The sequence below is a fragment of the Muntiacus reevesi genome, chromosome X (assembly GCF_963930625.1).
Source record: "Muntiacus reevesi chromosome X, mMunRee1.1, whole genome shotgun sequence".
In the NCBI taxonomy this organism is placed as follows: Eukaryota; Metazoa; Chordata; class Mammalia; order Artiodactyla; family Cervidae; genus Muntiacus; species Muntiacus reevesi.
In genome coordinates this window covers 102,157,790-102,180,402 of record NC_089271.1, presented here as the reverse complement: position 1 = coordinate 102,180,402, position 22,613 = coordinate 102,157,790, and the positions used below count along the sequence as shown (strand labels likewise).

The 22,613-nt window shown below is 35.2% G+C and overlaps 1 protein-coding gene across 1 annotated transcript in view; it reads right to left on the bottom strand.

Annotated features, from left to right (window-relative positions):
• LOC136154635 (probable ATP-dependent RNA helicase DDX4) overlaps nucleotides 1-22,613 on the bottom strand; it is a 37,872-nt gene that overhangs the window by 9,012 nt on the left and 6,247 nt on the right. Inside the window, exons 2-13 of the mRNA XM_065916837.1 lie at nucleotides 20,801-20,861; nucleotides 17,559-17,669; nucleotides 16,532-16,612; nucleotides 15,175-15,222; nucleotides 13,306-13,353; nucleotides 13,155-13,202; nucleotides 12,394-12,536; nucleotides 11,625-11,777; nucleotides 9,670-9,824; nucleotides 7,108-7,237; nucleotides 5,558-5,724; nucleotides 1,194-1,339 (exon numbers count right to left, since the gene is read on the bottom strand). Of these exons, the coding sequence (XP_065772909.1) occupies nucleotides 1,194-1,339; nucleotides 5,558-5,724; nucleotides 7,108-7,237; nucleotides 9,670-9,824; nucleotides 11,625-11,777; nucleotides 12,394-12,536; nucleotides 13,155-13,202; nucleotides 13,306-13,353; nucleotides 15,175-15,222; nucleotides 16,532-16,612; nucleotides 17,559-17,669; nucleotides 20,801-20,861 (1,291 nt within the window). The remainder of the gene's footprint in view (nucleotides 1-1,193; nucleotides 1,340-5,557; nucleotides 5,725-7,107; nucleotides 7,238-9,669; nucleotides 9,825-11,624; nucleotides 11,778-12,393; nucleotides 12,537-13,154; nucleotides 13,203-13,305; nucleotides 13,354-15,174; nucleotides 15,223-16,531; nucleotides 16,613-17,558; nucleotides 17,670-20,800; nucleotides 20,862-22,613) is intronic.

Here is a 22,613-nt window from a genome sequence, read left to right as displayed (position 1 = left end):
TCCAACTAATAAAAATAAATGAGAAAAAAAAAAAAAGGACTTAGGATAACTATACTACAAATGTGCTCTAACTTCACCAAAACCATGTATTACTTCTCTCCTGTTGCATTTGGAACTTCAATTTATACTGGGCAAGTTATCTGACATCTCTGTATTTCAGTGCCCACAATCTTAAAATGAGGATGACAAACCCCACCCTCAGAAGGTTGTTTTGTGGATTAAATGAGTGAACACATGTAAAACAATCAGAATAGTATATGGCACACAGCAAATATTATTTTGCATGCAACAGTACAAGCTATGAAACATATCATGAAGTAAAACTAACAACATTTCTCAAACTCAAGATGAATATTTGTTTTTTAAAAGTTTTTTTTATATAAAACTCAGAAAAAACTGAAGACTAGAAGCCTTTTAAAAGCATTTCCAAATCAACTTTTTCTTATTGTTGGAAATTAGACAGCTTCTTGCCTTTTTATTCCCCATTCCTAACACTGACTTCAAACTGAAACAGACACTTAAAATGGAGGATGAGGAGAAAGGATCCATATAATACATTTAGCCTGTGAGGCAACAAAAAATATTAAAATGGCCATATTATAAAATTTTATTTCTAGGCACAAACCAAAGCTATCTCAAACAAAGAAATACAACTTTCCATTAAAATTGGCTTTTTTCAAGGGAGGGATAGAGTTTCTCATTAACATTGTAAGGAATAGAATTAGACCTTTAAAGTCCCTTCTAGCTACAAAATTCTTTGACTATATGAATACAGGAAGCCTTAGAGAGCAAAAACTGGGAATTAGAAATACAACAAAGATATTACTTTTAGTGGAGTAAATAGAGATTGATGTAAAGATACGTTACTAATCCTTTCTATTTTCTAAAACAAGAACATATATATTTCTGCTGGAATAGTTTTTGGTCAAGCACTGTTAAAGTCTCAAACTCCTCCTATCTTTTTTTAACACTTATAGAGGAGAAAGGACTATGCTGCTGCTGCTAAGTCACGTCAGTCGTGTCCAACTCTGTGTGATCCCATAGACGAATCAAATCATAATAAACAGCACTTTAGAGGAAGAGGAAACAGTGAAAACTTATTTAACGCATGCCAAATAATCTTAAAGTCATTTCTAAAAGTAATTTTTGTAAAAATCAAAATCATGACAAAAGATAATCAACATAAGATATACCTATGTTTTGTAGAATTCCAACAAGTTTTTCTCTTTTTGAGTACTGGCCAACTTGAAGAATAGTCTGCTGAACATCTGTACATGTGCCACCCACTTGTCCAACGGCAACAAACAAATAATTTGACTTTAAAAACTTCCCAGCCAACCTTGAAAGACAAAAGAGTATTCCTTAACTTATTCTCTTCTATTAATACTAATAATATTCACTGAATTTCTGCAAGTGGTACTTCAACATTTATAAGCCAGCTTATAACATTTATAAGCCAGATTATAACAGTCATAATAAGAGATGGTAGATATTACATCATCCAAGTATTACTTTCAAATATCATTGTAAAATGTTAGCATTTTTCAAAACATTTATTACAAATGAAAAAGTCTGTGTCAAATGATGGGTAAGTAATTTCAACTGGAAGCCCTGACCACACAAAACTATAGAAAATGTGTATACAACAATAATAAAAAGTATGCTAAACTATCAGACTACAACAAGCAGGAATTTTTTAATTAAAGATTAAAATGCAAACCTACAGCAAAAATTCTGTTCTTCATTCATCACCTTCATATATGTTATTTAAAAGAGCTGTTCCCTGAAAATATGAGCTGTTAAATTAGTATACTCCAAATGAACTATAATATTCTAAGCAAACCAGATCTTAAGTCAATGCTTTTCACATCATGACACAGAAAATGATAATACCTGTAGAGCATAACTGGTGAAAAAACTGAGACCAGGTGAACAGGCCAGGGGCTAGGCCACACCAAGCTGCAGATGCTCTCCCCAAAGTTTGAGGGTATCAGCATCCTGACACACACGACTCACGGATAATATATCATGAAGAAGCCCTGCTTTAGATCACAGCAACATGGGGTGGGGAGCAGCGGAATTGCCAATTACAGAGCAAGTTTGGGAGGAAAAAAGAGAGGTCATGGAGCAGTCCTCCTCTCTCCTACATAGCAATTTCTTACTTTCTAGTTATCTCCTAGCATATCAAGAAAATAGTTCAAACTCTGCAGATCTAGTATCTTAATAAATCACTGCTGCTTCTTTTTCATCTGCTCTCTTACCATAAAAGAAAAACTTCTTGTTCATACACTACTTCTAGAGTCAAGAACCCTTTCATCCAGGCACAAACCTTGACATTATCTGAAATTCTTAATTATCAATCATCCTTTACACTCATTAAAATATATACTGAGTGCCTCATGTGAGGTATATGTGGTATAAGGTATTGTGTGTATAAAGATGAATATGATGGTCTCTGCCTGTGTTGCTCATATCAAACAGCATAAATATAGCTGTATGAAAGCAATTACTATAATTTAAAATATTTTATTAAGTTTACTATTTACATATTTTAATTATTCAATGCTTTACTATAGTAAGTTAGTGCTACAATAGTTAACATTGATTGGACCTTACTATATTACAAGAAAACTGCAAAGTGTTTTAAATAGTTTCTTTCAAAAGACACAGGGTTCCTTTACAAGACGGGCAGGAAATGGATGAAATGATGTCTATTAATTCATGTCATGAATTAATGTCTATTGATTCATGTCAATGTATGGCAAAACCCACTACAATATTGTAAAGTAATTAGCCTCCATCGAATAAAAATAAATGGAAAAAATTAAAAAAAGAAAAAAACCATTAAAAATAATTAAAAAAAATAAACCTCTTTTAAAGTTTTTTTTTTTTTTAAAGAGTCTTCAAGTTTAAAGCTTGATCTAAGGAAGCAGCAAGCAAGAACATGAAACAGGGATGACTAAGGAAAAGCACTCTGTGCAGAAGAAGAAATAAGGATAAATAATGAAGAGGAACAGAATTTGGCTTGTGTAGCCAATAGGAAATACTCTAAATAAACCAGGAAAACATCATCCCAAGGAATAAAGTGGCAAATGAAGCAAAAACTGTCACATATAAAAGTATTTAAAAGCTGGTTAGTCTGTGGAAATGGAAAGACATGGGAGAATTTATTTTAAATAAATGACGATAAAGATCAGACTTAGTTTTGCACTTTTAACAGCCCAAAAGTCAAACTACAGACATATTAAAAAGCTACTATCAATGAGCAGAGGGGAACTGAAAAGGACCTAAAATAAGGTGGTAAACAGAGAAGAAACTAACAAATTTGCAATATTTTAGAGATAACTGCCAAGTTGAATACTTTTGAAGAGCGGAGGGAGGAATCAACATGCTTCAGATGACTTTGGTTTCGAAAGACCTCGAAGCCAACAAGGAAAACTGGAAAGATAAAAAGAGGGAGTTGAAGAAGAGGTTCAATTTTGTACCTGATGAACATGAGTTACTGGTAATTCATCGAAGAGGAAAAATAATCCTGAAGAGTTAAATCTAAAAGTCTGAAGCCGAGGAGAGAGATTAAGCATACAGGTAATAATCAGGTTGTTTTTTTTTAAATATTAACTAATACAAGTTAGTACATTAACTTATACAAGTTTCTTCATGTAGTTTGAATATTAATCCCTCATTGAACATATTGTTTACAAATATCTTCTCCCAATCAGTACACTGTCTTTGGGTTTCTTCATGATTTCTTTCATAGCGTAAGACGAACAACCCAAGTTTTTTAAATGGGCAGAGGTCCTGAATAGACATTATCCCAAATAAGATGTACAGATGGCCAATAGGCACGTGAAAAAATGCTCAAGAACACTAATCATCAGGAAAATGCAAATCAAAACTACAATGAGATATCACCGCACACCTGTCAGAATGGCTATTATCATAAAGACAAGAAATAACGAGGGTTGGCAAGATGTGGAGAAAAGAGAATCCACATGCACTGATGGTGGGAGCGTAAACTGGCACAGCCACTATAGAAAACAGAATGGGCATTTTTCAAAAAATTCAAAATACAACTACCTTAGGAAGCAATTCCACTACTGAGTAGCTATCTGAAGAAAATGAAATCACTAAAATGAAAAGATACATGTTTCCCAATGTTCATAGCAGCATTATTTACAATAGACAAGATATGAAAACAACATAAGTGTCCATCAACAGATGAATGCATAAAGAAGATGTGGTACACACACACACAATGGAATATTACTCAGCCACAGAAAATAATGAAAATTTTGCCATCTTCAATAACATGGATGAACCCGGAGCTTAATTATACTTAGTAAAATATGTCAGAAAAAAGCAAATACTGTATGGTTTCACTTGGAAGTGGAATCTAAAAAATAAAACGAAGGAACAAACATAACAAAACAAACAGACTCAGATACTGAGAATAAACCAATGGTCACCAAAAGGGAGGGGACCAGGAGAATAGTAAAAGAGGTGAAAAGGATTGAGTTACAAACTATGAGGCATAAAATAAGTTACAAAGACAGAATGTACAGCATAAGGAACATACTTAACATTTTATAACTTTGTATGGAATATATTTTATAAAATATTAAATTACTAAGTTGTACACTTGAAACTAATATAATATTGTAAATCAACTATACTTCAATCAAAAATTACAGGTATAAGTTTGGGAGTGCATACAGGTAGAAATGCAAGCCAAGGATATGGATGCCACAATGGTTCAGGGAATATGCAGAATGTGAAAAATGGACTTCAGATGGAATAATAGGCAATTTATAACATTTAAAAGCAGATAGTAAAGCAATCATTCAGTAGGAACCAAAGATCTTTATGGAGCATGTGGGTCTGGGAACCAAGGGATACAAGCTAGAGTGGCCCATTTACCATCACTCCCAGTGACCCACATGGGAGATTGTGCTCACTGCACCAACTATAAGTATTGGAGGTCTTGGTTCCCAAAGAGAGAACAGTTCCACCAGAGAAAACAGGGGTTTTACTGAACTGTATAAGCTAGACCTGCTGTATGGGTACTTCAGGTTCCCTCTTGCTAAGGGATTAGCAGGCAGAAAGAAGAGTCACCATTCTCGCAGGAATATGTCATGCGAACCTCAGAACTCACAGACCACACAGTGTATGTATGATACTCAGATATCTGTCAACAATTAGTACATACATTTTTTTTCTAACACAAGTTCAATTCCCCCAAACTCTATAATTTGGGGTCAAAGAGGGGGCACCACCATAAAAATAATTTCATTTAGTAAGCACTTACTAAATCCTAGCGAGGTGCTACGTGCTCTCATTTTCTCACTCACACAACCACATACACTAATAACATGTGATGCTAATGCAAAGCCAGGAATTAAGGTAAGAAACAATGAAAAATATAGTGAACTTTTTAGAAATACTTTTACTTTTAAACTATCCATGTTATAATCTCTCAAGAAGAAGATATTCACATTGTTTCTCCTGCTGTAAAACCATTTTAGTACACAGCAGCTACTTCTAAGAAGAAAAAATTTACCTTTGAATTTCTTCTGGAAAAGTTGCACTGAACATAAGGGTCTGACGCTGTTCCTTTGACGGCATTCCTGGGCAGGAAATTAACTTTTTCATCTCTGGTCCAAAACCCATATCCAGCATGTGATCAGCTTCATCCAAGACTAAGTATTTGACTTGTCTGAGACCAATCTTTTAGGATATTTTCAAGGGTTAGAGCAGAGAGTGCATACTAGTTAGTACAGTAGTTGATATATTCAATGAAAATATTCTCATCAAGTCTAACTATTAACATATTCTCAAAGATGAAGATTAGAAATCAATGCATACAATGATGAGACCACTGTTATGGTTAGCTAATAATATTAGCGTTCATTTCATTTCTCAATTTTGTCTTATAAAACATTTCAGAAAACTGAAAGAAACCAAAACATTTAGATCAGTATTACACAATAGACCTTTCTGTAATCACTTAAATATTCTATATCTTCAGTATTAGCCAGTAGCCATATGCAGCTATTAAGCACCTGAAATGAAGTTAGTGTGCCTGAAGAACGAACTTTTAATTTTATATCAGTTAAAATGTAAATATCCACACGTAGCTAGTGACTACTGTATTGGACAGCACATATCTAGATTATATCATCTGATAAAGTCAGGCTATTTAATGTAAGAAAGAAAATTTCTTAATAGCATGACATTATCAAGTGGCCTATAACTGACAAATTTATTTCTAACTCCTTTAAACCCTTAATAAATCCCCAATTCTCTAACCACTCAGCAACAAATGGAAAACTTTTCTTACCTATCATGAATATTTAGTGCTAAAAACAGAAGCACATATTTGCAAAAAGAAAACAAGTGATTTTGTTACCCTATGGAAGATGGGAAACAAGGTGGGAAATCAAGGTGAATTTCTCTGGATACTCTTAATAAGTACCCTAAGAAAAATTCCTTTCTGCAGAAAGAGCATATTTTTAATAATCCCTTTAAAGAACAGCCTTAAAAAGCAAAGCAGGGTCATGAAAGTGAACTGAAAATACTGATACAGAGATGTAATAATGTGGTATGTGAATACGGAAAATAAATAGCCCTCAAATCGCTCTCCAAAGACAGAAAATTAACAATCCTGGATAATATCACTCTCACACTTAAAACAGGAGAAAAAATTACTGATACCACAAAGGTTTTCTTCCAGGAAAAAAAAAAAAAATGATTTCCTCAAGACATATACGAAACTAGAAAAAAGCACTGACTTCATTTTTCTCCCAGTAGAGTGGGTCTAGGATATGGATTCTGGATTCAGATCCAGATTCTAACCCTATCACTTACTAGAGCTAACTTAGAGATTAAAATAAATTACATAATCTCACTAAAAGTTTGTTTTCCCAAGTATAAAATGGAAAATACTATTTACCTATTTGTATTAAAAGAAAGCATTCAAGGAATCAGATGGGAGCCTAATATACAAATGGTGCTGTAATGAACATACATGTCTTTACACAAGTTCCTCTCTTTCCCAAACAAAACAATTACTAGTCAATCTCACAGTCCTGTTATCCCTCTAGAGCCTACCTTTTCTTTGCCTATGATATCCATCAGTCTCCCAGGAGTAGCACATAATATATTACAGCCTTGTACTATTTGTCGAATTGAATGCCTCAACTGGGTTCCCCCATATGTGACAACTGCTCTTACGCAAGTCCTGTTGACAATAAAAATAAATGTCATTTTCTAGTTGCTTGAAAATTAGTCATTTGTTTTTAATGAGATGTAAAATGAAATCCATGAAGAAAAAGCTAATACATTCAACATTCTTTTACAATTCTTCCCAGAAAGTTGAAAAGCTGAGGGAAAAAATATTTGCAACCTGCCTGACAGAGCTCTTTCAGAAACAATGATAAACACAACCAACACCCATACAACAGGCCAACAATATGAACAAATGTTCATTAAAAATACAGACGGTTTTTAAACACTTTAAGTTCAATATTACTTTTTAAAGCAATAATGCAAAACAAATGAAGTCTAACAAAATTTTCCCGCAAGTGTGATAATGCCATGTCAGCCAGTGTAGGGAAACTGGCACTCAGGGGGATAAACTGATATAATCTCTTTCACAATTTTAGTCTCTATTAAAATTTTAAAACTTATTTCTCCCAATAAATTAAGGAATTTTCCCTTCAGATATATCCCCACAAAGGGGCAAAGATGACTGTGTAATATATTCACTGCTAACATGATATTTAGTATCAAAAGACTGAAAATTATCTAACAAGAAAAAACAGAATTATAGGCCTTCCGTACAAAGAACACTGAGCATCTATAAAGATGAGTACAGTTCTATAGTAAGTGTTAGCTCCAACATATACCATTTTTTTTAAAGGATGGCAACCAAGCTTAGTATGCTAGGATTTGTTGAGAGGAGGATTAAAGTGCATACATGTGCACCAGCTCTTTCTATAGTATTTCACATAAAACCATAATAGTGTATAAACTCTGAAGAGGAGGATTAAAGATAGACAGTTAGACACTTCTCAGTTTTTTGCCACAAAAATGTTCCAACAAATATCCACACACTAATACACATTTTGTGCATACATATTATCTGAAATATTATTTTTTTTTTAAAAAGAAAACTTTTATCTTTTACTTGATTTAAAAGCTCGAAGAGCAACACAGTACATGGGGGTCAGTAAGAAATAAACACTGGTATAAGCAATGAACTACTTCTTACAAAAAAGATCTGTCAAGCTTGACATTAAAAGAATTTTAATAATTTTAGTTTTTTCTCCTCTAATTTCAAACAAACTGATTTATACAAAATAAAAGCTGAAGGTTCTAGATAGAAAGCTCTAAAGAACTGTACAGAAAAAGACTAATATACCAACAGATAAATGGGTAGACAACAAATGGATAATTCACAGGGAAAATGTACAAAGCATTCAAAAAGTAGTTCAACCTCTCAATAACCAAATAAATGAAAACATGAAGATAGCTGTAGTGATTTTAAAATATGTACACAAATTCTTCAATACACCTTCCTTTAAATATAGATCCTAACTCCCTCCTCCAAAGATGTGTGCAAGGCTGGCTTCATAGGTATAGAACCTGTGCAGTAATACAGAGTCCTATGCTTAAAAAAGACCTGAACTTGGTTTAATATTCTATTTGCTGCTTTAAAATTCATCCTAATTTTTTAACAAAGGACCTTGTACTTTCATTTTGGGCTAGTTCTCACAAATTATATAGCCAGTCCTGAGGATGAGCTAGATTTAGTGACCTGTTTAGTAAGGAACAGAGTACAGCAAAAGTGACTGCAACTGTCTTACAAAAGTCACAGAAACCTCCTCCTTGCTCTTTCTCACTGACCCTTCAATCTAATGAAGCCAGCTGTCATTTCCTAGAGACAACCATTCTTACAGAGAGATCCAATAAAGCCAGATGACTATAATTCTGGATGACATCTTGTCTGCAACCTCTTGAGATGCCAAGCCAGAAACACCCAGCTAAACCGTTCCTCAATTCCTAACCCTCAGAAACTGTAAATAATATGTATTGTTTTGAGCAACTAGGTTTTACGGTGAGCAGCAACAGATAACTAATCCAATACCAAATAGTGGCAAAGTGTATAGTGAAGTTGGCATTTTCAAATACTGCTGGTAGAATGCAAGCTTTAAAATAACTTCATATTTTTAACATTAAATCTATAGAAACAACTTAAATCTCCCAAATAGAGAAATAAAATACAAACACATGGACAGTCTTACAGTCATTAAAAATTAGGTCTGATTGTTAAATAAGCAGTTATCCATTTTATGAAGTTACGGGTTAAAGGAGAGAAAATTATTAGGAACACCATAAACTCATGTTTAAACATATACTTAAAAACTACCAGAAAACACATGAATATGTACACTGTCTTATTGTTCTACTTCTATCACCATCTGATTTTTAATAAGCATTTAAAAAAATAGATTCTATAAACAAGATTATGAAAAAGTCAACTTCAGTCAGGTAACACCACATTAAATTATATGACTGCATTCTTTTTCATGTACTGAGTTCTTCCCAAAATAAATACAATAATTCTCTAAAGAAAAACTTGTTTGTGAGTGGCATTCCAGATGTACTTACCCAAAAGAAAATTTTCTGGCTTCTGAATAGATCTGACTGATCAACTCTCGAGTTGGTGCTACAATAATACACTCTGGTTCCTGCAGTTCTTTAGAATGACTGGCAGTTATTCCATCACGCATCATATGAGCCAAAATTGGCAAGAGAAAAGCTGCCTAGAAGTTAAATTGCATAACTTACAAATTTATAGGGAATCATTCTTTTCCCTATGGCAACCTATTCCTCATGTCTTTATATCCCTTAGCTTCTTCTTTCATCTTTTTGATAAATTTAAAATGTGAAAGGGAAATAATATTTATTTCAATGAGTATCTAACATTTTGGTCATCATTCTCATATTATACAATATAAGATGTTTGATAAAGTTAATCTATCTTATGTGTTTTTTAAAAAACAAACACAACCAAAGATTCTACATAAACAAACATTAACGTATTTTGAGAGGTAAATGAGGAATGTAGCATTTAGTATAAATGCTTGCTTTTGAGGTAGAAATAAAATCAGAATGCATGACAAAAGTGGTCCACAAGAGCAAAAATTGGGAAAGCATTCATTTGACTCACTAAACATATCACCCTCATAAACGTTACATATGGCAAGAGAAACATGGTGCTACAGTTTTCTTATTAAATAAGACACTAAAATCTACCTCCAAAACCACATTTAAGTCACACATTAGCTGCTATATTGTACAGCTTATTTTCACTTATTTTTCTTTCAACTCTACTATGGAGAATTTTTAAGACTAATATAGTATGAAGCAAGACTATGATCCTGGAAATGACAGTCTTTAATGCTCATCTCATGGAACCCTATTTAATTCACAAATCTCACAGTTTAGTCCTAAGACCAACTGGGTCCCATCAGAGTTCTTTTAGAATTAGCATAACAGAGGTCACTTCGTACTAAGGACCAGGTACAGTACATAGACAACAACAGTACATACAGCTATTTCTCATTCTCTTGACTCCAAAACTGTATCAGCAATTCCACTGTTGTTGTTAGTGGCCAACTCGTGTCCAACTCTTTTTGACCCCATGGACTGCAGTACGTCAGGCTGCTTTACTATCTCTCGTAGTTTGCTCACACTCATGTCCATTGAGTTGGTGATGCCATCCAACCATCTCATCCTCTGTCGCCCCCTTCTCCTCTTGCCTTAATCTTTCCCAGCATCAGGGTCTTTTCCAATGAGGTGGCTCTTCACATCAGGTAGCCCAAGTATTGGTGCTTCAGCATCAGTCGTTGCAGTGAATACTCAGGACTAATTTCTTTTAGGATTGATTGCTTTGATCTCCCTGCTGTCCAAGGGACTCTCAAGAGTCTCCTCCAGCACCACAGTTTGAAAGCATCAATTCTTTGGCTTTCAGCCTTCTTTAAGGCTCTCACATCCATACATGACTATTGGAAAAATCTTAGCTTTGACTGTAAGGACCTTTGTAAGCAAAGTGGTAAATTTCTGCTTTTTAAAATGCTGTCTAGGTTTGTCATAGCTTTTCTTCCAAGGAGGTAGTGTCTTTTAATTTCGTGGCTGTAGTCACCGTCCACAGTGATTCTGGAGCCCAAGATAATAAAATCTGTCACTGTTCCCACTTTTTGTTTTCCATCTATTTGCCATGAAGTGATGGGAAAAACTTTACATTACATAAATTATTTTTCCCATGCTCTTATAATCAAAGGTCTTATAACCTTTGGTGCTTTGACTCTCAGTTATTAAATATTATGTCCCACAGAAGGAGCTGAATACACTTATAAACATCTATGAACTGCAAAACACTACTCTAGAAATAGTTCAAAATTCTTTCGTCAAAAGTACACAAACTTCAATAAAACCAGAAATCAGAGGCAAAAACATGAGTATTTATGACAGTTCACTAAAATCATCTACTTGGGAAGAACCAAAGTTCAAAAAATGACAGCTTGAATACTAGGCTAACTATATGTAGGGAAGTAACTTACAGTCTTTCCAGAGCCTGTCTGAGCACATGCCATCAAATCTCGTCCTCTTAGTATAATAGGAATACTGTATTTTTGCACAGGAGTAAGCTTAGTATAACCAGCTTTAGCAATGTTCTTATTCAATATCTGACAAAGATTAGCTTCTTCAAAAGTCTAAAAAAAATCAGGGGGCAGTGGTTAAATGCCATGTATCATACACTAGTCATGCCATAAACATATTCCATTTGAATTAGTTTCAAGTTGTTAATTCTATTTTATGTAATACATATGCCCCCATTCAAAAGTAATATCTAGAACCTCTATGCGACTACTTGATAGAATTAAGGAATATTCCATATAGACAATGGCTCTAAAACCTTTTTCAGCACCCTTAAAACCTGTGAGATACAAATAACTCTGATCAATAAAGCAGTTCATTATCAACAGGAAAACTCTGGGCTCCCCGATTCCTTAGAAAATCACTCCTCTAAGATGCACTTTCTCACATACGTAGAAAGCAGAAATATTGAAGCTTTAGGAAAAGTATCCTTTTTAATAAATTTAAATGAAGCTGCCATCCTAGTTTGAGGAGGTGGGGAGGAAATATAGTACCCTCCCTTTCAACACAGCAATTAATTATAATGTAGATGCTAGATATGATTCTAAATTTCTCATTAAATACTAAAGATGAAGTTTTTGTATTCTTTAATATCAAATTAAAGAAATGTTCCACATTTTTAAAAAAGAAAGTTTGTCTCACAGCCATTACAGAAACAATTATTATACTGACCAGAATTGCTGGTGGTGGATCATGTCCAGATACTTCTACAAGAATAGTATCATATTTGTCAAAGTTTATGCATTTCTGATAATGTGCAAAGATGGAGTCCTCATTTTCAGGTGAAGGAGGTGGTACGTAGGTCACTTTTTGTCCTCAGAATTTAAAAGACAATTTACATTATAAGGATTAAAATAAAAATAAAAGGGAAAACAGACAAAAACCAACAAACTCAAATTCAAAACAACATGCAAATTCCTGGGCTTCGCTGGTGGCTCACTGGTGAAGAATCCACCTGCCAATGCAGGAAACACGAGTTCGATTCCTGCCCCAGGAAAACCTCACATGCCACAGAGCAACTAAGCCCATGCGCAGCCTGTGCGCTAGAGCCCAGGAGCTGCAACTACTGAGCCCATGTATCACAACTACTGAAGCCCGTGCACCTTAGAGCCCATGCTCTGCATCAAGAAAAGCCACCACAATGAGAAGACCACAACTAGAGAGGAGCCCTCAGTCTCCGCAACTAGAGAAAAGCCTGTGCAGCAACGAAGACCCAGCACAGTCAAAAGTAAATAAATAAAATTACAAAACAAAGTTCCCAAGGTTTACCATTAAAGTTTTTACTTCAAACTTTTTAAAGTTATCTCTTTAAATATTCTGCATTTGTATATATATATATATATATATTTATACACACACACACACACACACACACATATATATATATACTAATGTAATATACATTTATGTGGATCACACAAAAATTAACATACCCTGAGTGTCACCACTTTCTCCTCCTTTAGCTTCTGACTTCCAAGAATCTTAAAAGGAATCAAACGAAAACAAGACAAATGGTTTTTAAAATCGAGGGGTAAAACAATACTCACTATAAAAATCAAATACCTGATCTAAAGTAAAACTTACTCTTTCCAGAGCCTGTAATTACTTCTTCATTTAAACCTTTGTAACCACCTATTAAAGAAACACACAGTGACAGCCAGTTAATATACAAGACTGTGTATATCTTTATTTTTGTTTTTTGTTTTCAAAGAGAAAAAGTTGTAAACACGGATGGTCCCTTCGAACAAATAATATTTGAGACAATTAAGATAAATAGAATCCTGAATATTTTAAGTTCCCTTAGCACTCAAAATGCTGACTTTATGCAGATTACAATGTTGTAACATATTAGTATCTCCTTGTTTAAGCTGTTTTGTCTCTTTCTATTCCTATATTCCTCAACAAAGGAATATATTTTCTAAGAGGAACTAAAAGTCCATCTCTGCTTAGTCCATATAGGTTCTATGATTTGCTAGGACTCAGAATACAGTCACAACTATAGCTGTGACTTATTACATAGAAAAGATATGAAGCAAAATGAGCAAAGGAAAAAAGGGTATGGAGAAAAGGCCAGAGAAGACCAGGTGCAAGCTTTTAAGAGTCACTCCCACTGGGGTCATACAGGACGAGTTGTGACAACATGCTGAAAATGTTTACCAGAGCAATTTAGAGATTCAATATTCAGGGTTCTTATGAGGGGCTGATAAAGCAGGCAGGCACCTTCTGCCTGGCATGTACCAAATTTCCCAACTCCCAGAAGAAAAGGGGGTATTCATCATAAACCACATTGTTTTACAAACCACTGAGGTACAGTGGACCACTCACACTGGTTAAGGGTGTTGAGACCCCTCCCAAAATCCAAGTTCCCAGAAGCCAGGGAAGGGTCTTGTAAGAAGGACTTTCCAAGAAGACCAGTCAGGCCTATCATGTTAACTCTTTTCCACACACTACCTTTCTGGTTTCTAGACAAGGAGTCACTGACTGTGCCACTTTCAGGTACTAACACAGAAAGAATCAGGACTGTAATAGCTTTGGAAAGGCTAACACATAGCACTTTTATATGTGCACTCTCTAACTTTCTTGTCTTGTATGTCCACAGGTCTTCAAACCCCTTTTCAAACAAGATCTAAGAATTTGTATAAAATATGGTTTAGCCATTCATAATCTTTTCCTACACTGGAGAAACCAAGAATCTGAAAGAGTGAAGCAGGGAAAAGTGGTTCAAGGGAACTGCCACTCTGAATGCTCTCAGACTAATAATGATCACAGAATTTTTCAGAGATATTAAACAAGCTTTATTGTTTTACTAGTCTGGAAAATATTTTAACTTTTATATGAAATTTAAGCATTTTTAACTCTGAGATTTTTTTAATAGTATAAAACTATCTATAGTGAACTTTCTTTTTCCCCGACACCAAGCTAACTATCTCATAAGAAAGATTAATATAAGAATCTGTAAACATAGATTACATCTCAGTCTTTAACATTTGCACAGTAACTCCCTTTCATGGTTATGTTATTTATTAAGCAGTTATTTATTGATGAATTTTAGGTGATTTTCAGTTTTCACGTATTATACATGAAGCTTAAGTGAGCATCCTTTTACATGCACTGAGCATATACACCTACAGTATATAATGGAACTGCTGGACTAAAGAGTAGTAGTAAACAACTGGCTTCCCCTGGAGAAGGAAATGACAACCCACTCCAGTATTCTTGCCTCGAAAATCCCATGGACAGATGAGCCTGGTGGGCTATAGTCCACAGGGTTGCAAGAGTCAGACACAACACAGCGACTAAACAACAAAAGTAAACAACTTCTCCAAACTGGCCGTGCAAATGTATACTCCTCAAAGTGTGTATAAAAGCACCAACAGTTACCTTTAACTTCAAAAGTTAAACTTGGATTACAGTCATTTTAACCACTTACAGGTAAACCAAATAAGAACTTACCTCGTCCACTTCCACGACCACTTCTGCTTTGGAAAGTGTCACCATTACCTGTAAGGCATTGTTTTACAGAAATATTCAGAGGAAACACAGCTCCTCTTCAAGCACATAAAATATATAGCTATTTCTTTTCAAATACTGAGTAATTTCTCAGGATTCCTAGACCCTTAACCCACCCATCTCCTAATTCTATATTTAACTAAAACCCTTTTCTCGTCTGAACATTTTATTTAAACACTTCATATTTAGGACAATTTCGGGTTCACAGACACATTAAGAGGAAAATGCAGAGACTTCCCAGATACTTCCAGTCCTCACACCTGCATGCTCCACACCCCCCTGACATAATCAACACTCCCCACAAGAGAGGTATTTTGTTACAGTTGATAAACCTATACTGGCACAACATAATCACCCAAAGTCCATGGTTTACATTACAGCTCATTCATGGTACTGTACAGTGTTTTTTATGTTTGCATAAATGTATCATGGCATGTCTCCATCATTATAGTATCATACACAGTAACTTCACTACCTGAAAAATTCTCAGTGCTCTGTCTGTTCATCCCTTCCCTGACCCCTAGCAACCACACAATTTTTTTCAGCCCTCTTCTTACAGTTTTGCCTTTTACAGAATGTCATACAGAGTTGGAATCAAACAGTACACTGTCTTTTCAGATTGGCTTCTTTCACTCAGTAGCACATATTTAGAGCTTCCCCAGTGGTTCAACAGTAAAGAATCTGCGTGCAATGCAGGAGTCACAGGAGATGCAGGTTCAATCCCTGGGTTGACAAGATCCCCTAGAGGAGGGCATGGCAACCCACTATAATATTTCTGCCTAGAGAATCCCATGGACAGAGGAGCCTGGCGAGCTATAGTCCAAGGGGTTGCAAAGAATCTGACACAACTGAAGTGACTTAGCATGCACGCAGTACACATTTAAGGCTCCTCCATGTCTTCTCAGGCTTGATATAGCTCATTTCTTTTTAATACCACAGTTCACATAACTACTTTTAAACATTTCATCAACAGAATGCTTCTTTTTGTCCCCCAATTTCTCATCAAATTCCATCAGAATCCTTTCTTTGAAACCAAAGGAAACTTCATTTTCCTTCTTCTAATTAAAAGTATAATTTATATCTCAAATTAACTGGTAGATAAGAAAGAGGGAATAATTCTCAGAGCACAAATTTTATAAGGGAGGAAAAACTGTCCATTTTCTTTTTGCCTACAAATCTACAAAGCAGAGATAATCATGAACCAATCTAATATACTTAAAAATATATATTAGGTTCAATAATCCTAGAGCTAAAAGCAAATGTGAATGATTAATATTCAGTAGTAAATACTATTTCTCACCTGCACCACTTAATGCTGATCTTCTGGAACCAAAAAGGCCACCAGAGCACTGGGTTCTCTCATCTGGTTCATATTCGTTCTCTAGATTACAGATTAAAAATATAGATTATGTTACTTTTAAAAACTTTTAAGTCATGCAGTAAACAGAAAAAAATCAATTTATGGTGCCATAAGTTAAAAAGATGCAGGATACAATAATTTAAACTTAACAGGAATCATAGTGTTTTTGAAGTATCACACAGAAGGATCTTTCCATAAATTATTTCCTTCAATTATACATTACTTTCTCAAAATTTTATTAAAATTATCTTATAAAAGTAATCACAGCTAATACTACACCACATTATGATATAAGCAAGTTAAATTACCTTTGAAAAGCAGCACTGTTGCTGCCCCTCAAAATTTCACATTACATAATCTTACTGCTTATTCTCCAGAATAGCATCCCTTCGTACCCACTGCACTCAAATCAAACTTTATCAGTCTTAAACAGCAACCCTGTGGATCTCTTCACTTTTTAAAAAGTGACAATTCACTAATCTGCTACATATCTATTAAATCATTATATCAGTTTACGTTTTTATTTTCACTATTCTGTTCTCCTCTGTTAAGAGAGACATGCATTCCAAAAGTGACTTCAGGAGACAATATCTTAGCACCAAGGAAAGACGACTGGAAAAATCTAGGTAGAAAGCCACACTGGTATAAGAAGTTATAATGGTTTCATGAGAATGCCACTTATTTGTAAGGTCGGCCATCTTTATCAAAGCTCTAAAACGCTTCTCAGCATGTAATATTAGAGAACTGCATCACACAAACTGTTAGAAAATTCACATATTCTCATTTAATCTATAAGGAATTACATATGTCTACAAAATAATATTTTGCATAGCATAAGTGATTATGTACCTACCAGCCATTATACTAAACCGTTCTCATAAAGTCATAATAATCTTATATGTGATAGGTGTTATTTTTAATCATTTCTTTAATAAATGAAGCACAGTATATGCAATCCACTACTAACTTGAACTTCCTAGACCAAATCCTCCACGGCAACCTCGGAAACTACCTCTTCCACCTCTTCCACCTCTTCTGGACGATCCTGAAGCTTCTGAATCATTGCCGACTTGATAACCTACAATAGTAAAACACAAACACACAAATGACACAGAAACCAACAAAGAAATCTTGGGGACATGGTGGCCAAGTTAATTTAAGCCTTGCATAACTCAATGATTTTAATATTTTAAGTCATCAACAGATAGTTACTAAAGAGAAATGCTGTGTTTGGCCTATAAATGTTCAACTTTACCAGTAAATAAATAAAAGCTATGATCTTTTTTTTCTTAAATCCACTGTGTGCTTTGCGGACAAAACCTAAAAATGACTAAAAAGAAAAAGTGACACCTATAAACAATGTGGTGCTGGAGAAGACCCTTGAGAGTCCCTTGGACTGCAAGGACATCAAACCAGTCAATCCTGAAGCAAATAACCTCTGATTATTCATTGGAAGGACTGATGCTGAAGCTGAAACTCCAATATTTTGGCCACCTGATGCAAAGAACTGACTCATTGGAAAAGACCCTGATGCTGGGAAAGATTGAAGATGGGAGGAGAAGGGGATGACAGAGGATAAGATGGCTGGATGGCATCACCGACTCAATGGACATGAGTTTGAACAAGCTATGGGTGTTGGTGATGGACAGGGAAGCCTGGTGTGCTGAGACCACAGGGTCACAGAGAGCCTGAGTGACTGAACTGAACTGAATGTCCTGAAAATATCAATTAGGTCTAACTGTCCTAATATGTCATCTAGGATCTCTGTTGCCTTATCGATTTTCTGTCTGGAAGATTTGTCCACTGACGTCAGTGAGGTGTTAAAGTCTCCTCTATTATTGTATTCGCATCCATTTCTTCCTTTAGGTCTGTTAGTATTTGCTTTCTATATTTCAGTTCAGTTCAGTTGGGCAGTCTTGTCTGACTCTTTGTGACCCCACTGGACTTCCCATCTCTCAGAATTTTCCACAGTTTATTGTGATCCACACAGTCGAAGGCTTTGGCATAGTCCATAAAGCAGAAAGAGATATTTTTCTGGAACTCTTGTGCTTTTTCGATGATCCAGCAGATATTGGCAATTTGATCTCTGCTTCCTCTGCCGCTTCTAAAACCAGCTTGAATATGTGGAAGCTCACGGTTCACGTATTAGTTAAGACTGTCTTGCAGAATTTTGAGCATTACTTTGCTAGCGTGTGAGATGAGTGCAATTGTGCAGTAGTTTGAGCATCCTTTGGTATTGCCTTTCTCTGGGATTGGAATGAAAACTGACCTTTTCCAGTCCTATGGCCATTGCTGAGTTTTCCAAATTTGCTGGCGTGTTGAGTGCAGCACTTTCACAGCATCATCCTTTATGATTTGAAATAGCTCAGCTGGAATCCTGTCACCTCCACTAGCTTTTTTTGTAGTGATGGGCATCTACGTTGCTTCCATGTCCTAGCTACTGTAAACAGTGCTACAATGAACACTGGGGTACACGTGTCTCTTTCCATTCTGGTTTCCTCAGTGTGTGTGTCCAGCAGTGGGACTGCTGGGTCATATGGCAGTTCTATTTCCAGTTTTTTAAGGAATCTCCACACTGTTCGCCAGAGTGGCATACTAGTTTGCATTCTTACCAACAATATAAGACGGGTCCCTTTTCTCCACACCTCCAGCATTTATTGTTTGTAGACTTTTTGATAGCAGCCATTCTGACCAGTGTGAGATGGTACCACATTGTGGTTTTGATTTGCATTTCTCTGATGATAAGTGATATTGAGCATCTTTTCAAGTGCTGTTAGCCATCTGTATGTCTTCTTTGAAGAAATGTCTGTTTAGTTCTGAGTCGTTTATTTTTCTGGTATTGGGCTGCATGAACTCCTTGTGGGTTTTTGAGATTGAAAGTTGCTTTGTTTGCTATTATTTCCTTGAATTCTGAAAACTGTCTTTTCAACCTCCTCATAGTTTCCTTCGTTGTGGAAAAGCTTTTACATTTAATTAGGTCCCATTTTGGTTTTTTTTTTGCTTTTATTTCCATTAGTCTGGGAGGTGGATCATAGAGGATCCTGTTGTTATTTATGTCAGAGTGTTCTGCCTATGTTTTCTTCTAGGAGTTTTATAGTTTCTGGTTTTACATTTAGATCTTTAATTTATTTTTAGTTTATTTTTGTGTATGGTGTTAGAAAGTGTTCTAGTGTCATTCTTTTACAAGTGGTTGACCAGTTTTCCCAGCATCACCTGTTAATAAGATTGTCTTCTCTCCGTTGCATATTTTTGCCTCCTTTGCCAAAGATAAGGTGTCCATAGGTGCGTGGATTTATCTCTGGGCTTTCTATTTTGTTACACTGATCTATAGTTCTGTTTCTGTGCCAGTACCATACTGTCTTGACGACTGCAGCTTTACAGTATAGTCTGAAGTCAGGCAGGTTGATTCCTCCAGTTCCATTCTTCCTTCTCAAGATGCTTTGGCTATTCGAGGTTTTTTGCGCTTCCATATAAATTGTGGAATTATCTGTACTAGTTCTGTGAAAAAATGTTATTGGTAGCTTGATAGGGATTGCATTGAATCTATAGACTCCGTTGTGTAGTATACTCATTTTCACTATGTTGATTCTTCCAATCCATGAACATGGTATATTTCTCCATCTATTTGGGTCATCTTTTGATGTCTTTCATCAGTGTTTTACAGTTTTCTAAATATAGGTCTTTTGTTTCTTGAGGTAAATTTATTCCTAAGTATTTTATTTTTTTTTTGACGTAATGGTGAATAGTTTTGTTTCCTTAATTCCTGTATCTATTTTCTCATTGTTAGTGTATAGGAATGCCAGGGATTTATGTGCATTAATTTGATATGAGTTTGGTTTAAATAGCTGCTATCCTGACAGGTCACCATCATTGTAACCTGCTTCAACACCTGAGTCTACTCTCCTACTGCCTTATATCAGAAATCCTGACAATTCACATAGCAGCCTGAAAGCCAAACATGCAACTTCGAGGCTGGGCAAAGGTTTTACAGAAAACCCACTGAATCGAAGGATACACTCTAACATTACACTCTCTCTTCTCTCCCTTCCTTTAATTCTAAGAGGCTCCCAACCCAAAATATTCAAGCCAAAACGTCTCACTAGAAAATTTAAAAAACACCTTTGACAAGGTATCTATTAGTCTGCTTCTCATCCAGTGGATGAAGCCCTTAACCTAAAAACAGTTCTGCATTTTTGCTTTAACACATACCTGATGATGAAGCCAGAGTCCTGTTAAAAGTGTCTCCATTTGCTCCAGAAGAATACCTATCCTGTAAGAAAAAAGAAAACACTAGTTTTCTACTTTGAATAACAACAATGAGTAATCTATCTCATAAATACTAGAAAGTTTTAACAACTGGGTTTTGTCCAGAACAAAATAATTAAAGATTTCCTGGGTCGCTGCATGTTCTTTTATTTACTACTCTAAAACACCTTCACTTTAAAATTCTATGTATAGCATACTAATATATCACTTAAACAATGGTCAGCAAACTATAGCCACAAGCCAAATCGGGTGGGCTACCAGTTTTTATAAATAAAGTTTTATTGGAAAAAAGCCATCCTCAATTCATCTAGGTATGGAACAGGCTGCTTCCTCTCAAACAAGTTTCCAATACTAAAAGCAAAACTTTTGAACAGAGCTCTGAGATTCTTCAAAATCAAATTCAATAATTTAAGTACAAAAAGTGATCTAAAATTTACAGATAACACTTCAATTAACTGACTGAATTAGACAAATCACAATATTTTTGTCAAATAAGTTTCTTTAAATAAACCTAAAGCTGGAGGGAGTGCACCAAGGTAGGTATTAACATCGTCAGGTAATACTTTTGCTCCAAAATTTCTTGCACAAAAGACACTGACTTTTAAAAACTACCTTTATAAAGCTCAAAAGACATTCAGTTATTTTTCTAACTTACTAAAAACATATGATAAAATCTTTGAAATGGCTTGGGATTTTGATAACTGCTACAGTAAAAAGTTCCAATTTATGATTACCATAGATGAAAAGACAAACAAGAAAAGTAATCCAGCTTTCCCTATTTAAAGTGAAACACTGAAGACTTTTTTTCTCTTTTCTAGTATCCAAAATACTACTGGATGTATAGAGCCCCCAAAGAGGCTAGTTTTATAAGTGTTATAACACTCAGCTTCACGTAACTGATAAAAAGTAATGAAACACTCTGGCACCAAACAACTGAAAAATTATTGTTACCAAACAATCTTCAGAAGATGAAATTTAACATCCCACACACATTCTATGGCAAATTTTGAAAAAAAATTTTCAATAGAATTCATCTTTCATCACAAAAATCCTTAATATTTTTCATAATCTTAAAAATAAAGTAACTTCATACTCCCTTCCAGCTACTGTACCATTCTCTGCTCCATTATAGGCAAAAAAATTTGTCTACATTTGCTGCCTCTGTTTTCTCACATTCTGTATTTCCTTCAAGCTACTCTTGCTAGCCTCCATCCTCACCACTGCACTGAAAAAGCTTATAGTAAGCCCATTATGTAATAAAATTACTACTTTTAAGCTTCATCCTGCCAGAGCTCTCAGCAGCATTTGAAACAACAGACTATCTACTTGCTTCTCTGGCTTAGGGAACACCTCCTTCCCAGGTTTTCCTCTTGCCCCATGGCCACTCCCTCCACAGTCTCCTTTGCCAGCTCCCCAGCTAATGTACCTTTAAAATCAAAATGCCCCATAGTTCATGGCAGAACCCTCTAAGTCTGTTTTATTCCATCCAACTTTACCCACCCCACTCTCACAGATTTAAATCGTATTAAAAGAGATAAATTCCAGATTTGTACCTACAGCTCTGATCCCTCTCCTAAGCAACAGCTAATGACTAGTATCCTTACTTAAATCTTTTCTTAGGCATCTGAAATTCAACACTGCAAATACAGAATTCTTGATTTTTTTCCCTCCCAAACTGGTTCACCTTCCAAATATTTCCCATTTCAGTAATGAGCACCATCATCCATCTACTTGCTTCAATATAAAAACTTAGCAT